The sequence below is a fragment of the Tinamus guttatus genome, unplaced genomic scaffold (genome assembly GCF_059628265.1).
Source record: "Tinamus guttatus ecotype Peru unplaced genomic scaffold, ASM5962826v1 Tinamus_guttatus_pri_ptg000314l, whole genome shotgun sequence".
Taxonomy (NCBI): Eukaryota; Metazoa; Chordata; class Aves; order Tinamiformes; family Tinamidae; genus Tinamus; species Tinamus guttatus.
Window position 1 is genome coordinate 8737817 of NW_028288848.1, and position 17349 is coordinate 8755165.

The 17349-nt window shown below is 50.8% G+C and overlaps 1 protein-coding gene across 1 annotated transcript; it reads left to right on the forward strand.

Moving 5' to 3' along the window:
* Positions 1–8382: 8382 nt before the first annotated feature.
* Positions 8383–12364, forward strand: HHEX (hematopoietically expressed homeobox). Its single transcript, XM_088528726.1, has 4 exons — positions 8383–9027; positions 10385–10563; positions 10716–10766; positions 12030–12364. The coding sequence occupies exons 1-4, from the start codon at positions 8643–8645 to the stop codon at positions 12264–12266; spliced, it is 852 nt and encodes a 283-aa protein (XP_088384852.1). The 5' UTR covers positions 8383–8642; the 3' UTR covers positions 12267–12364.
* The last annotated feature ends 4985 nt before the right edge of the window (positions 12365–17349 follow it).

Consider the following 17349-nt stretch of genomic DNA (forward strand, 5'->3'; position numbering starts at 1 on the left):
GCGTGCAGAGCGTGGTGACACAACCACTGCCTTGGTGCTTACGGTGTAAACCTGCAGGAACAAGGGGAAGGGGGTTAATGTGGCATGGGAAGGTGTCATAAGCAGTGAGGAGCTTCACAGGAAGAGTGATAATATTTTGTTATCTGCCAAACATCTGCCTTGGGCATGTGTGTCCCGCGTCCCCACCCATTTGCCAGGAGTCCCAGCTGCAAACGCTGCCCATGGCAAGAGGGCAGGCAAAGGGACAGGGCGCCAGGGCCTCTGCCCTGCTGCGAGGGGCCCTTCGGCCTGGTGGAAAGGCCGGGCTGAAGCCATCGCGCCGCCGCTCCCGGAGCGCACGCAGGGGCCTGCGCCGCGCGGCAGGGCTGCTGCACAGCATCGCGGCCTGCCGCTGCGCCTGCCGCTGCCGCTGCGCCTGCCGCTTTGCGCCACTCTGCAGTTTATCTAGAGCATCCTGGCTCTGTAGGAATTCACTTTGTTGCTGATACACACAGAGCTTGGAGGAAGCTGTGGTGCTCTCTGTCAAGCCAGCCACTTTATCTAGAGCACACACTTATCCTGGCTAACTGATTTTAATGTGCGTTCTTACCGTTTAATATTTTACAGGTGTCAGGTGAGTACTATGATGGTTTTGTAAAGAGCAAGGCCATGTCTCCCAGTAACTTCTGTCCTGATGTGAAAGGTGACATCATTTAGGAGAGAGGAGGGGTGGGGGCGAGAAAAAGGCAGTTTGGCAGCAGAACTGAAGAGATGCAGTGCATTGATTTAGGCAGCCGGGTCTTCCCAGGCTGTCAGATGGTCCCTCAACTAAGGAAAAATACAAATCTTCTCAGCCTTTACTTGTAATGGGTTAGATATTGTTAAATAATCCTCAAGTTTTAATTTTCATTAAATTTTAAAGATTGCTGAAACTATCAACTTGCTTGTCGGATTGTGTGCATTGAAAGCACAGAGCTATACAGAGGGCAGTGGCGGGTAAGCTGTGGATAGAAACTGATCTTCTTGAAGCAATATGTATTTATTCCAGTTCATTTCTAGCACATGTTGGTAATATTATACAAGGGATCTTTTTTGTTCTCCATTAAGCCCTTTATGATCTGGTAGTAAGTGGGTCTTTTCCACAACCTATAGTGTCTGTGAAGACTCTGCACCAGGGAGCAACCTGCCCTCTGCATCTTCTCACCAGGTGCTCTGTGTATCCAGTGAGCCTGCACAGGTTTGAAAAGCTCTGTGGTTGCTCAGACTCAGGCTGTTCCTTGGCATGCAAAGAGCCACATGAGTTGGCACTCAACCCACACGTGCAAGATCTCTCCTTGCTCATTGTGTAAAGGACCCTGCCACCCTTGCTGGCTCATGGCACTGGGAGGGACGTGCTGCCCTGGAAAGAGTTCTGTGTGTGGGTGCCCACCCAGCACTGTGATCCCTTTCCAAGCATTTCCTCCAGCCTCTGAATTATTCTGCTGATGCAGCAGCTGAACCAAGCTGTGTACAAGCAGCTAGGAGGGGTGTAACACTAACAACACTAGATCACTTGGTGTGACTTCAGCCCCTACGTTAAGTCCTGCTGCCTCTGCAGTGGCTGTGTTATCTCCTAGCTGGTTGCTGGGGACACTATTCAGCCACCTATTTGCACCTACTTTTTATACTGTTTTTGCTGTAGTGCTTTAAAGCAAGCACTTTAGCATAAATGTATACTGTGGCTAGAGATCTAAATTTGGGTTAGCATCTGCATCAGGTTTGGTTCTGAGGTCATGGTTTGCGTTCAAGGAAACATCTGGGCTACGGTTTGGATGCTGCAGCAGCACAACGCCTGTGTTGGCACCTATGACTTAAGGCCCCAACACTGGAATGAGGTAAGATTATGATGAGATAAGCTAGGAAAGGAAAGAAAAAGACCAACTGTTCTGAAAAGTTAGTCCAACCCAACCCTCAAAATATTAAGAAAGTATGTTTTTTTATATGCAAGGTCTGACATACAAATTTTTATCATCATGTTTGTTTTCATGCCAAGTATGGCTTGTGTTTACCAAGAGAATGTCAGTCCCATTTCTGGTGTGGACTGTGTTGTCCTGGTGTGAAGATACTCCTTTCCATTCAGGAGTACAAGGCGCCTTGGTGCCAGCCTCGTTTCTGCCCTGCGAGGAGGGCTGCTCGCTCGGGTTACACGAGCGCTGCCGGAGGTGCCGTGACCTGCGTCGCTGATGCACGGGGGCAGAGTGAGGCAGCACTGCAACTCAACTGGGACACATTTCCCAGGCATTCTCTCCAGAAGAAAAATAATAAAAGCGCAAAAGGTAATGAAACAAACTGAGCGCGAAGGTGAAACCCTGCAGCTTTGCAAAGGCATCTCCCTTGCTTCAAAGGCAGCTGAGAGCTGGACAGCGACTCACCTCGCCCAGGGTTGTTGCTGGAGAGGGTGAATGAAACCAGACACAGCAAAGATGCAGCCAGCGTGCTCACCTGCACCTTCTGCTTGCCCTGATGTCATTTTAGGTGTCCAGTAGCGAGTACAGAGCTGATGCAGGCCTCTGTATACTTTCCAAAGTATTAAAATAACTTTCCAGGTTACATGTCCATTGCTCCTATCTCCTCCTCCTCGACTTGGAGCTGTGAGCCTTTGCCTGGACTGGGGAATGTCTCCTTTCTTTACTCTTCTCCAAAGCAGGTGTGTTTCTCCCCTGTCCCCTGATAACAAGTCCAGGGCCCAAACACAGTGTCTGGTAGTGCTGGAGAAGTAACCAGCTGCTGCTTCCTGATGTCGGAGTGTGTGAGGAGCAAGGGCTGGATTTGCTGCTCCGGGAGCCACGGTGCCCTCCTGAGATCCCCTTGCTCAGCAGCAGGCCTAGTCGGAGAGGTCTTCCTCCTAGTACTAGCGTTGCTGGCAGTCGGTGCCACCAAGCTGCTGCAGCCAGCAGGATCCTCTGCACTGTCATTCCACAGGGCAGTAACTCTTAGCCGAAGCGGCAGGATCTATGTGCACTGGTGTAACAAACTCCCCTGTGCTAGGTGACCTGGGGCTGTCCATGGCCCTGTGCAGCACAGGGAGACCCCAGCTCCACCTGGGAGCTGGAAGGGAGACTTCTGCCTTAAGGAAAAATGCAGCTTGCTTTTATTGCTGCTATTTAATATTGCACTTTATAAGATGTTTCCATCTCAAGGCATGCTCTGTCCTTCTGCTTATGAAAATCATCAGCTTTAGTGGACTCCAAGACCATTACACAAGATCTGAATTGGTCTCGGAGGCAATTCCTCTCCCAGTCTTCCTGTGCCAAATCTACCCAAGTGTTTTGGCTCCTGCTCATGGAAACAAAGCCTTTGAAGAGCTTCTGGACCTTTGCATCTAGCAATCTATTTTTCAAATGAGGACAAATTTCAGATCCATCCCTCTAACCCCTCTGTTAAACAGCCATTAATAGTTAGCTAGATTGTTATTGTAAGCTTCTGTATTTGCCTATTAGCAACAACTGCATGTGCGTATCGGCTCCAGATAAAATAAACCTACCTAGGGATTGATTTTATGATGCCAAAAATGATAAAGTTTGTTTAAAAAAAAAAGAAAAAAGTAGAGAGAATGTGTAAGCTCTGGAAAACATTAACAAAAACAACCAAGTAACACTCCCTATTCATACCAAATTCTTATTGACATCAAATTTAGCTCTGTGTACTTTGGACCTACTGAAACTGCTACAGGGAAAAATCTTGCTGCACAAGTCCTGTTCGGAGAGTACAATATTTGGTATTCTGATTATTCTGTAAGGGGAAAAAAAAAATGTTTTGTCATCACCGTAGTTTGAGCAGATTCTCCATTGTCTGGTATCTTGTTATAGTCATTTATATCAACACAGAGTGGGTGTACAGTAGCCAACTGTCTGTGTTAGCAGCATTTTATATTCAGTTTGCACTTACGTAAAGGATTGTGCAAGATGTGAGAGAGAATGTAGCCTCTGGGACTTATATGTATTTTTGGGTGCAATCTTTATTTGCGTAGCCAACACACAAGAATATAGAGAAGTTTTAACATGTTACAGTTGCTATCACCCCAAATAAATATAATTAGCCAAGCCCTTGTAGTTGCACATATAGGCAAGATTCAAAATAGTGCTTGTTTTGTGGTAGCAGATATATAGAAAATACAAGCCCATAAGGAGCAATATATTGCTTTTTTCTTAAGCAGTTAGTGACAATTCCTCTTACTTGTTCACCATATTTTCATAATGGCCAGATAAGAAACTGTTTAGGACAAGGAAGGATTAGGAAGGGAAGGTTTTAAAATATTAAAACCTCAGTAATACCGTGAGATGATCACCAAGAGAGATAAAAAAAAAAAAAAAAGAAAAGCTACAGCTGAATTTTGACACTTTTCAGCTAAAATAGAGCAGTTGGCATCATGGCGGTGCCTGGGGCAGCACACCTACTTTAGCACTGTAGAAAGCTGTTTTGGGCTGCGTTTGCAATACAGGGCCATGTGTTCCTTCCTTTCACCGCAGAGCCATAAATGCTGCATATCCCTCTCCGCAGCCAGGACGTCCCAGAAGAGAGATTAACCCCGCGAGTACAGGGGGGCTAGAGGAAGCGGAGGCGCCTCACGGGGACCTTCCCTGAGCATCTGGCATGTGTTGGCTTGGAAATCTTTGGCAGAAGTTAAACACACAGTTAATAGTTTTTCTTTTCCTCTCCTTTTCTCAGAGGTGGTGACAACGTATAGGAAACGGGCACTCAGGGTGATGCTTGTGGCTCTTGTCCCCAGAAATGCATTGCCAAGGAAGGAGAGCCCTTCAGCTCACCCAGGAGCCACATCAGGCCACATGTGGCCTAAACACTGCAAGACGGTGGGATCTGGGAGCCAGCCCCCGGCAGAGGAGCAAAGGCAACCCCACAAGGCAGCCCCTGGCTGACTTTCTGCTGGACTCTTCCCCCGCTGAACGGCACCCTAGCAATGGGGCACCACAGGTTTTCAATGCAGCACGGGGATGTCTGAGTGTTGGCAAGAGGCTGCTCTCCGCTAGCCTCATACTTGGAAACAGCTGGAGCTGCTCTGCTGAAGCCTGAAAAAATTCACAGCACGAGGCGGATCCCCTGGAACAGGATTTTTTCCACCTGAATGGTTTAGATTTGGCAAAATCGTAATCAGATGACTATAAGGATGTAGGGTGGAAAACACTAAGCCATAGTCAGCACTGCCTATGGTAGTTCATGCATTGCCCACCTCTTTTTAGGCTGAGGTTTGCCCCATTCTGCTACATCTAGTGAGTATTTTGAGAACTGACCTTAATGGCTGTTATGTTTGTGACTCATTTAGCAAAGCGGACCTTTGTGGTGAGGAGAAGGAGGTAGTGCGAGGCGAATATCTGTCAGATGAGCTATGTGGCAGGGGCAGCGGCGGCTGGCATCACGCGCAGCGTGCGGTGCCGCCGGCTGGCGCGGCCCGGCCTCTAAGGCGCTAGGAAAATCAGCGAGGTGAGCTGCCTCCTATTTCCTTCTTGGAAAGTGTTCAAGGCTGCAGCCTCACCTCTCTTGGAAGAGCCTTGAAATATTTTCAATACCGGGAAGGGATGGGACGGCTGCGGCTGGATCCTCCTGTGCTGCGCTGGAAGGCGACGCTCGCTTGTGTCCTGTTCCCACTGCTAGAAGATGGGCAATGTTGCATCACTTGCTCCTGCTGTAAGGCCAAGTGCAGCTGTTTCTGCTAGAAATGACCTGCCTTTGCCGTAACCCTCCTGAAGCCTGTGGTGCCAATGAGGGAGCTGCTGAGGATCCCTCGGTCCCAGAAATTGGAGTTTCTGGGAGCAGCAGCCAGGCAGGTGCCTGTCAAAAATACATGTGGTGATGGCTGCAAAGCCTGCGGGAGATGAGAGCGCTCTACCTGGAGACCCACTGAGCTCTGAATCGCAGAGTATTCGCTTTTTGCCCCAAATGACCCCTGCGGTAGAACCCCCTCTCATCACCCCTGTCCGGGGTGCTTAGTGCAGGTGCCCGGGGCCGAGGAGGCAGATCCCACCCGCGGAAGCGCGCGCGAAATCCCAATTCTCGGCTTTTTTGTTATGGTTTTTGTTTGTTTGTTCTTTTGTTTTCAGCGTTGCTCTTAGCCGACCCCGCTGCTTCCCGCTGCTCGCCCGCGGCAGAGCCCGCCACCGCCTGCAGCAAGTGCGGCCCCTCTCTCTCTATATAGACATTATATATATATATATGTAAGGCCGGGGCTCGCCCGGGCAGCGGAGGGAGGACAGGGGCCCGGGGCTATTAAAGCCGGTAATGAGATCTGCAGCCCGTCCCTCCGGGCCCAGCCCGGGCGGGGTGCGCGGGCCACCCCTCCAGAAACCCCGCTCAGCGAGAAACCTCGGTGGCCTTGAAGTGCATTCCGGGAAAATTAATGCGTAGCGGGGTTTGGTCAGGAATCGAGTGTATATGTATGTACGTATATATGTATATATCTCTTTCGAGCTTTTTTTTTTTTTTTTCTTTCTTTCCCCCAAGGTAAAGCAGAGCGTTTCGCAGAGCGAACCTACAGGAGAAATAAGAGAGATATAAAAGCGCTGCCCCGATCTTGCAGTATCTGTAACACGTTGCTTTAAATGCGCACTGTTCCCTAAAACCTGCCCCAAAGTGCGCTCTTCGCTGTAATATCGGTAATAGAGTGTTTTATCTGAAGCTGCGCTATCTCCCTCACGACAGAAACTACAAACAGAATGCGTGTTCCAAGAAAGAAAAAGGAGAGAGAGAAAAGGGTCTTATTTAATCCAGAAAATAATTAAAATCTCGTGTATTTTTATTGGTTTTAGTATCCAGCAGAGTGAAAATATTGAAACTCCGAGACCCCTTGCATTAAAAAGTCACAACTGTTCTATTTTATTAGTTCTGACTGTGTGAAAAAAATTATAAGGACAACATTGAAAAAATCCGGGTTTTAGAGCCCCGAATGGCCATAAAAACAATAAAATCAACTATAAAACCTGCACTAGTGATATTAAAAAATTATGTAGTTCAATAAATGTGACATTTCATGAATGCGGATTTAATAGTCTCTAACCCGGGGAAGGCGGAGGGCTGAGGGCGAACAATTGAATTTGGAAGGGGCGGTGCTGGAGAGCTGCAAAATTAAGTGCTTCATTTTTCTTGTTAGGGATTATGCAGTGGTAGTGGAATGTAATAACTGTGCCATTAAAACTTCCTTTTAACAAGGCCTATCGCTTGTATAAAAGTCAGAAAAGAATAATCTCTTCCTCTATTTATTTGTTTTCCAATAATACAGCAAAACATTTTTTTCCTTTTTTTCCTTTTGCTGAAACTTGTTCTCAGGATTTTGAATCGACAGCTTGTTAAATATGGTGGGGGCCCTCCGTGCTGCTGCCTCATATCATGCACGTCGTTATTCCAGAGGGCAATGGGTCATCGGTTTACTGTACATTTATTAAGTAAATCAAGCTGCAAATCCAACACTTCCAGATGAAAACATTAGCTAACCCCCTTGGAAGGAGCAATGCCTGGGAGACCGAGCACAGAGAGCAAAAATAATCAAAACTGTCAGCTCGCTTTACGTGTACCTGATATTTACAAGACACAAGACCGCGCTTTAAAGGTGAGTTTTGGCATTTCTTAACAATGTGGTTGTTTTTTTTTTTTTTTTTTTTTGTAAAAACAGCTTCCCCATATTATTAAAAATATATGTGTATTTCGATTTCACCAACACCCTTTCGTCTTGCTCTGAGCCTCTTAGTTATTAAGATCATCGCAGAGTTGAACCGGAGACCTTTTCCTCTCTCTTTTTTTTTTTCCTTATTTTTATTTTTTTCACACAGCACCTGCTGTTCCTTAACAGCTTCCCGGCTGTCCCCCGCTCCGCGGCGGGACGCGCGGCCCCGCCGCCTCCGCTCGCCCGGGGGGCGGGAGGTGCCACCCGCTGCCGTCGGGGCGAGCGGGTCCCGCGGGCCGGGGGTTCCCTGCCTGACAGCGCGGGGCGGCGGGGCCGCAGCAAAGACACGGCGGGGTTTTAAAAACTGAATCGACGGTGCCCAGGTGGCGCTGCGCGAGGGAGCGCGGAGCGGCCGCGGCGCCTCTGCGCTCCCCCCGCCTCGCTCCCCTTCGGAACCGCGGCTCCCTCTGCGCCGCGCTTGCCCTATCTGCGGGCTCGAACGGCGGCAGCCACGCGGAGCGGGAGGCCTCTCCAGAGACACGCGGAGCTCCGCGGCGGCGTCCGTGCCCTCCTCTCCGCCCCGTCGCGCAGCCCCGCGCCAGCCGCGGCGAAGCTGCTCCGCGCGGGGGCCGCGCCGGGGCGCCGAGGGGCTTCCGTGGGGCCGCGCTCCGCTCTTCTGAGGCCCCGGCCGGTGCCGTCGGGGCCGCGCGGGATGCGGCGGCGGGCGCGGGCCCCTCCGCGCCTGTTGATTGGCGCCGCGGGGAGCGCGGCGGGGGAGGCGCGGGGAGCGCTCCGCGCCGGGGGGTGGTTTCCCCCTCGCCTGGCCGGGCTCATTGGCCAGACGGCGCGGCGGCAGGAAGGGGCCAGAGACCACGCGGGCTCCGCCCCGCGCCGATAGAAACTTGCCGAAGGGCAACGGGGCGCGGAGAGAGCCGCGGCGGCGGTGCCAGCACGAGCGGCGGCGCTCGGGGCCGCTGTCGGGGGGCGGGCGCGGGGGCCCGCGGGCCGCGCCATGCAGTACCAGGCGGCGGGCGCGGCGCCCGCGGCGGCCCTGGGCGTCCCGCTGTACGCGCCCACGCCGCTGCTGCAGCCCGCGCACCCCACGCCCTTCTACATCGAGGACATCCTGGGCCGCGGCGCCGCCGCCGCCGCCCCGCCGCCCCACGCCCTGCCCGCCCCGCCGCCGCCGCCGCCGACGCTGCCGTCGCCCAACTCCTCCTTCACGAGCCTCGTGGCCCCGTACCGGACCCCCGTCTACGAGCCGACCCCTGTGCACGCGGCCTTCCCCCACCACCTCGCTGCCCCTTACGGCGCGGGCGCCTACGCCGGGCCCCTCTACTCCTTCCCGCGGACCGTCGGTGACTACGCGCACGCCCTGCTGCGGCAGGACCCGCTGGGTAAGACGAGAGCCGCCTGCCCGGCCCTGCTCCGGCCGTCGGGGGGCTGTGACCCCCTCCCTGCTGGGCCCTCCCGCTGCCGCCCCGGCTGATTTACAGTAAATTCAAGTGGCGCCCGGCGCTGGCAGCGCGACCACAGTGCGCGGCCGCGGTGACTCAGATTTGTTTTTTCCCTCAACTGAGCGACTCTGCGCGTGTCCCCAGCCCCGTCGCGTGTGGTTTTGGTGGGGAGTTTGAATCGCGCTGGCAGATCGCGCTGCAGATCGCAGCCGCTTTCCTGCCGCTGCCGTGAGCGCCCCGGCGCGCTGCCCTGCGCGTCGCTCCGCGGCTCCCGCTCCGCGGGATTGCAAAACTGGACCTGACTCACCACACTGGTGCAGTGAAAGAGACTGACCCTTTCCGTTCATACAGGAAACCTTGAGCTCTCGATAGGAGTAAATCTGGTTTCAGAAGCTGTTAAGTGTTTTCCTGGCCGCCTGAAGCAGGCTCTTCCCCGGGAGTCGTGCACATTGCTGATTACTTTATCGACATCCTCAATACAGACAAATTCAGGAAACACTCGACTTCTGATAGCCAGGATCCGTTTTTCTGATATTGTTCATTTCCTCTGTGTGGGATGTGACTTTATGACAGCTAAAATAACCAGTTGCTTCCTATTTTTTTGAGTCTGTTTTGCACCAGAATTACTAAAGCCTGACGCAAGCAAAATCTTGAAAAACAATGCAGCGAATTTCAAAGGGTGCAGGCAGCAAGACAGCAAGACAAACAGTGTGACTCAGTGGCCCTGGCCAGGGAGAAGGAGAAACGCGGGTCGGGGCGGAACCCGAGGTCGTCGGGTCGGTGACACCCCCGACCGGGGAGCTCGTGGGGGCTTCTTGCCTAGAGCCGGGGGCTTCGTCCCCTCCTGCTGGCTCCCCCGAAATATCCGCCTTGAGCCCCGCAGGGGTCCCGCTCTCCCGGGGTACGGAGAAGGGGAGACGCTTCTTTGGGGCACAGCAGTGACAAAGCAGAAGGAAAGGACTTCTTTCTTTCTTTCTTTTTTCTTCTTGTTCTCTCTCTCTCTCTCTTTTCTTCGTGCGATAGACCAACAGGAAACACATTGACGGAAACGTTGCCAAAGCCCGTCGGGTGGCTTTAACAGGTCTCTCCTTTTAGCGGAGAGGAAAAATCAGGAGAGGCGAAAGATCGGGCTCGCAACTGGGAGAAATAAAATCAGGCCAAAGAAAATCGCGGGCCCTGAACCCGCGGCACCTCCTGGCCCGTCATCGGGTCAGACCCGTCGTGCAGCGACCGCAGCCCCGCACCCCGGGCGGCCCGGCCCGTCCCGTGGGGTGACCCGTCGTGTCTCTCTCTGAAGGGAAGCCGCTGCTCTGGAGCCCCTTCATCCAGCGGCCGCTGCACAAGAGGAAAGGAGGCCAGGTCCGCTTCTCCAACGACCAGACCATCGAGCTGGAGAAGAAGTTCGAGACGCAGAAATACCTCTCACCGCCCGAGAGGAAGCGCCTGGCCAAGATGCTGCAGCTCAGCGAGAGGCAGGTGAGGCCTAACCCGCCCCGACGGCCCGAGCGCCGCGCAGCGAGGCCGGGGCCGCCGCCGCCGCCGTCGGGGCTGCCCGAGCCCCAGCCGCTGCTCCGTGGCTCCGAGCCCACTTTCTTTTTTATTTTATTTTTCTCGTTCTCGTTGCTCAGGTCAAAACGTGGTTTCAGAATCGCAGGGCCAAATGGAGGCGTCTAAAGCAGGTACGGGGATGTTTCCGTTTCTATGGAAATAAGTGTTTTAATTGTCTTATCTTACACCGTGATCGCCTATTCCCTGTTGTATGCAGAAGTCATCTGAAAGGCTGTTTAACCTCTTCACCTTGATTAAAAAGGCAAATAGTCCTGCTGGAATCCATGAGGGTTCGCTCAGGCAGCACTAATGTTAAAAGCTCCTAATGTAGCTCCTATATCAGTTATGGTCGGGCTTCACACACCGCCTATTAAAACTCCGCGCTAATTGTTTTGTAAACCCATATGTTGTTTATCCAATTAACGTGGAGAAGATAAGTAATTGTCAGTCGGTTACTTAAGCAGTTGTCTTGGAGGAGAATATTTATTGCTCTTTTTAGTCGCCCCCTGAGTAAACGCAAAGTCGATTTATTCCACAAAGGTTGAGAGAAGCAGGTGCAAACGCCCTGTTTGCTTTGAGGAGCCCTATGGAAAAAATAGGAGCTTTTACTTTTCGTTGACGAACCGTTAAAGTGTACGAGGCTGAGCGCTGGCATCACGTTCGTCCCTTGCTTTAATCGGAAAACGTGCTCAAGTGGATACATCTCTCCCCCTCTCTCTCTATTTTTAATGGCCAAAAGGACCCGATCTTGCCTCTAAAAAAAAAAGAGAAAAAAAAAGAAAAAAAAAAAAGAGAGAGAGAGAAGAAAAGAAAAGAGAAAGAAGCGCGGTGCCCTTTGCTGGCGCTTTTGCCCGCGGTCTCCCCGCGCTGCCCCGGCCGTGGAGCCGCTGGGATCTCGGCCATTTTAAGTCATTTCCTCCTTTGCAGGCGGTCGCAGCCCCTCGGCCCGGCGCGCCTGGCCCTGTCCCCCTTGGGAAGCAGGAGCAGCAGCTCGGGACCCCTGGGGGACGAGGCTCCAGGAGCGCTCCGAGCGCAGGGCTGCCCCTGCCCTAGGAAGCCAGGGCTGCTCTGTTTTGTTTTTCGATCATATGCGTTTTAATGGCGAATTTTACCTTTCCGCCTTAATTAGGCATTTCCCCCATTTATTCTGGGCTACCGATGGACTCGACCTCCTTCCTTCTGCCGCCAAGTGCAGCTAAAGGAAGATCGGGGCGGGAGGAAGCGGCCCGTCGGTGTGGGCAGCGGCGCCACAAACCTTTTCCTTGCTTAAAGCCCCAGTGCAGAGGTTTCCGGGCTGCTCCGGAGTCACTTTTGGCGAGCCCAGCGCGCTGCCCCCCGACCTCTCGAGGCGGTCGGTGCTCCAGAGGGTTTCTCTCCCCTTTAATTAACTGCAGGAAAACCCGCAGGCCGCCAAAAAGGAGGAGGCCGAAGGCACAGACGGCGCTGCTGCCCAGAGGCCGGAAAGCTGCCCCAGCCCCGAGCGCAAGGGCCAGGAGGTGCCCCTGGACGGCTCGCAGTTCCCCCCCTCGCCCGCCTCTCACGAGGACCTGGAGTCCGAGCTCTCCGACGACTCCGACCAAGAAGTGGACATCGAAGGCGACAAGGGCTACTACAACAACGCTGCCCACTGACGGCCCCGCGCCGGAGAGCGGACCCTGACTCGGCTTGCACTTTACCAGGGGCTGGCTTTGGAGAACAGGTTATTGCAGGAGAAAACTTTCACCGTTCCCCTGAAAAAAAAGACCAAATCAGACTCGTTTTATAATAAGCAGAGAGAGAGAGAGACTTATTTTTCACGGTCTTTTTTTTTCTTTTTTTTTTTGGCAGATTTCTAATTTGGTTAAAGGAACAGATCCGTGGTTTGTATTTAATTTGTAAGATATATTTGTACATTAATTAATGTTCAGACTGGAATCTAATACTCCCTCTTGCCCATATGCACGGGGGTCTGAATCAGCTGCTGTTGGTGATCAGGCAAAACCCCTTTCTGTCCCGTGTGGGAGTGAGTATGGATTGCAGGACTAAGCCCTTTGTATGTGTATACAAATGTAGTCTAAATAAATTAATTTAAACACCCTTCCCAGGCAGAGGAATGTGTTCCATGAAATACACAGGGATTTCACCGTCGTGATAAGTGCCTTATACCCGTGTTTTACTTCCCGTGGTGCTCTCTAACGGGACTTCCCTCTGTTTTATCGGGAAATGTCTTTGGACAGACTCGTTTTTGCTCTTGCCTGGGATGAAGCGCCCGCACCCCCTGGTGTTTCCGCAGATAGTGCCAGGCTCTGCTCCACAATCTGCACGGTCCCATTTGCAGGGGGAAAAAAAAGAGTTTTTTTTTTTTCCTCGTTGGAAATCTCTAGCTCTGGTTTTGCCAGATTTCGTGTTTGAGGGAAAAAAAAATGTGAGGAGCGAAGTGATAGGGCCCCGCTGTGAGAGGGAAAGGGCCGTGGCTGCGGGACGGAGGCAGCGCCTCTTGCAGACACCTCGGTACCTGCGGGCTCACTCCAAAAGCCCTGCGGCTTCATCGCCTTCATATCTACAAACTCATTCAGTCCTAAGAGTCCCTCCCAACAAACCCGCTATTTAATTTTCGTTGAATGGCCCGTGAAATGACATGGATCCTGGAAATAAGTAACATTTTTTGTCTAGTACCAGGCACAGACCTCAGCATCTTCAGCTCCCCCCTTTCTGCGCCCGGGCACTGCAGAAAGTGCTCAGGTACCCTCGGCGTCGCCCCGGGCAGAGACTCTCCAGCCTCCCCCGTCCCCAGCAGATCTCAACGTCAAGGAAGGATTTTACGGAGTGAGAAATTATTATTTTGACTGGCGATGGAGTACGGATCCGGTACTGTCTTTAGAGGAGCCCGGTGTTAGGTCCAAGCAGGTTAAAGCTTCTAGAAATAGCAAGTCTGTTTTCTGGATAACTGTCTGATCGTTTTGCGAATACATTTTATTTTATTTTATTTTATTTTATTTTATTTTATTTTATTTTATTTTATTTTATTTTATTTTATTTTATTTTATTTTATTTTATTTTATTTTATTTTATTTTATTTTATTTTATTTTCAAACTACATTCGTGATAGGGAACTTAAATCATTCAAATCACCTGGGCGGTTTCGCTTCCCTCTGCTAGTGCGCGCTGGAAAGAGGAAGAGGTGGGAAAGTCGGGAGGTCTCAGCCTTCCCTCCGCTCGCTCCTCTGGACTCCGACCCCCGCTTTGAAGCCCGGAGGGAGCAGAGGAGCTCCCAGACCCCCTCGGGCTGCTGTGCCCAGCTCCTCTGCGCCTCGGGAGGAGCGCGGAGCGTGGGGGGTTGTCACGGCGGAGCTCGGAGCGGCCTCCTCCCTGCTCGGTGTTTCTGTCGCGCGTTGCAGCCCGTCGGGGATGGAAACGGCCTCGGTGAGTCCCCACCGCCCTCCTCTCCCGTCCCTTCTTCCCTACACGGGAGCCTGTCCCGGCCGCGGACACACGTCGGGCAGAGTCGCAGCCCGAGGGTACGGGACGCCCGGAGCACCGGTGAAGGGGTGTCACCTCCAAGGGGGTGACACTGTCACCCCCGCCTACAGCCATCTCGAGACCCTCTACACCGCCCATGTGGCCCGGGAGGAGGGAGAAGGCTCGGCAGAAACCACGCGGATTTGCTCACGTCGTGTCACAAAACCGGCATTTTAGGCTCATTAAATAACTTTTTTTTTAATCTTAACCTTTTTTAATTATATATATTTTTATTTTTTTTAACTTAAAGCCGCTGCGGACTTTGTAGCGACTTCCCTGGTCAGGGGGCTCCCGGAGCAGCCGTCGGGGCCTCTCCTTCTCCGGGAGAGGAGAAAACGCAGCCGAAATCCTGGGTAAAAGCTCCGAGCCCCTTCCGTGCCGCCCTGCCTTCTCGTATTTGTTTGCCTGTTGGCTATTTCGTGCCGATCTAGCACGTATGACCTTTACAGCACAACTCCCGTCCTGTTTTCGACTCTCTTTTATCAGGAGATTCAACATGAAAATGGTTATCATTTAGCAGGAAAACAAACAGAAAAGCACATTTTTGTAAGCAAAACGTTAATGATTGGAAGAATTGCACCAATTGCAGCCTGACAGTGTGTGATTAATCCTCCGGGTCAGGTACTTATATTTTTAGTCATTAGGTTCGTCGCCCTTTGATATTCAGAACTGTTTCTAGCCTAATAGGGTATCGACCCGGCTGCCTATGTACTTTGACTCCTTAAACAGCGTGGCTCCCCGGCCTGCAGGTGCCCGCTGCGGGGGGCAGTGTTTGTGCACCCGGACACGTTGATGCTCCGTGCGGGGATGTCCAGAGCTCCTTTATTGCACAATAATAGGAAATAATAACTTCGGGGCTTAAATGTCCCCTTTCCCAGAGCAGGAGCTGCCCCTGTGTGTAGCGGGGCAAGGTGAGCTTTGCTCCTGGCTGGAGTGGACATGTGTAACTTATCTTAGGCCTCTCCCAAAAGTCTGCTTGTAGATGGCTCCTCCTGCAAGGAGGAAAAAAATCCATGCATTGACATTACTGCCATTCAGATTAAGCAGCCCCAAAAAGAAAAGAAAAAGGAAAAAAAAAAGGTTTGGGGGGGAAAAGTTAAAAAAGGTTTAAAACTGTCTGTTGTTTTAGCACCTGAGTAGTTTCAGGATAGGCAGTGCTAAAAATCTGCATTAAGAGCCTGCAGCAGATCAGAGCTTGCTGGTCTTATTTGGATCAGCGTCCCATTAATGTTTAACATCAGTTTGGGCTTAATAAGGACAGAGATTTTGTCCAGGACTGTAGGTGACAGCAAGTGCTTATAGAAGACCTGCTACTGAGAGCTGGGGGTGCCTCCATCCTAATCTGAGTCGCATGCTCTTTGGTTCAGGCCTCAAAAGCATAGGAAACATTCATTTTCTTCAAGAAATAAGGGCGTATTTCTAAAATTTTGAGGTGATGCAGTACATCCCACCAAAACTTGCAAGACCTGTGAGAGAGACTAATTGTGATAATTTTGTTGGCTGCTTTTTGCAGCTCCAGCATTTGTCAGCTGTTGACAAATGGCTACTCAAACCATGGAGTCTCAAGAAAGTCAAGTTCAGATAACGCAACTGTTGTCACCAGAAGGTATGGCCAATGAATCACTCATCCATTTCAACTGAGCTAGTGACTTGTCATTTTTTGTCCTGAAGGTCACATACCCAACCATATCAGAAAGGCATTTTCTGATAGGACTAATTGAAATCTAGATTTTTGTTCAACCAGACAGATACCCACCCATGTCATAAAGATATCACCATAAATAGGAGCACTGGTGTTCAAAGTCAAGCAGAAATACCAATGGTAAAGGCACCACTGAGCTTTGCATTCATGGATGTATTAAAATGGGCAAATGCGTCTGTGCAAAAGATTGAGGGGCATGAAAATGAACCAGCAACTGCCAAGGGAAAGCACTCAGAGAACTAATTCAAGCAAGTTTAAGGACTGAAAACTCTTGACACATCTGAAGACTTTTCAATATCTGTAACAGCACGACTTTAGCAGGTTGAGTTACAGTCAGCCAGGCCTGATCATCTGGTAAAACGGAGCAGAAGGTGGTAACCTTAATAGACTTTAAGTCGGTTTTGCTTTTTAAGAAAGAGAACCCGACCAAAGTGAATCTAGGGAAAAACACCTTTTTTTTTTTTTTTTTTTTTTAATCCTCTCCTGTAGTCTAGACAAGACTTTGGAGGGTTTCCCCACCTGTTAATTTGTCATTGCTTTGAAGACCTACATAGAGATACTTGTATTGATCATTTCCTATGTTATAATTCTCCTTGGCTGCTACAGTGGGACTTCCCATAAGAACTGTGTGTCATTTTTAAAACTATTTTGGCATTGTCTAGACTGGTATAAGAGCTGTATTTTTAGAATGACCTAGCAAACACTTTTTAACACTTTTTAACATTGACTTGCCCTACCTATGCAAGGTTTCAGAATGTGTTAGTTAAGCCATATTATCTAATATCTTTAAAAATACATTTTTTTATCTCCAGTCTAGATGCACTTGCAGATAATATTTGTCCTGGGAGACACCCACGTAAAAGTAGAACAGTTTAAGAATGAGTCAGGTTTGCCCGCTACCATGTAATTGTATCTCATCATTGGATTTATTGCAGATATCAGGATAAAGATCACAGGTTAAAAGGGGAAGAGGTAACTTTGCTTTATATACATCAGTTCTTCCACTTCCTTCTCTTTGTAAGGAGGAAGGCTCTCACCCAGCCATTTAGCACAAAGAGTCAATGGGAGAGCAGCTGAGACCCATAGTAGACATCGTGTGTAGAAAGATCCAGTTCTGCGAAAGGTTGGACCAGGAAGGAAGTCCCTCTAGGGACTTGTCCCTCCAGCCCTGTCATCAAACCTCTTCAGTTTTGCCAAGGGAGTGGTTGCCTAAGATATCCCAAATGAGAAATGGTACGATTTGGGATAAACAGTTCAAAGAAAAGGTCTGCATTAATTTGGTTCACCCTGACTGCTGGGGGTCAGCAGATGTAGAACCAGACCACCCTGCTGGCACTTCTCAGTAACTTTTGCTGTTTTGAGGAGTTCATTTAGCAGGTTCTGGGCTCTTTGGCTGGTAAGGCACTGAATTAAATTGATTCGAAGGATGCCACTGCTGTTTAGACATGGGAGGTACTGTGAAATGAGTTGATCTCTTGGCTGAATGCAATTCCACGTGGGAAAAGCTGAGGTGG

Excerpts from the sequence above, each read along its gene's own strand:
- HHEX (XM_088528726.1), top strand. The coding sequence starts at position 8,643 with ATGCAGTACCAGGCGGCGGGCGCGGCGCCCGCGGCGGCCCTGGGCGTC. Across the intron at positions 9,028-10,384 it reads GCTGCGGCAGGACCCGCTGG|GGAAGCCGCTGCTCTGGAGC; the intron begins GTAAGACGAGAG and ends CTCTCTCTGAAG. Across the intron at positions 10,564-10,715 it reads TGCAGCTCAGCGAGAGGCAG|GTCAAAACGTGGTTTCAGAA; the intron begins GTGAGGCCTAAC and ends CTCGTTGCTCAG.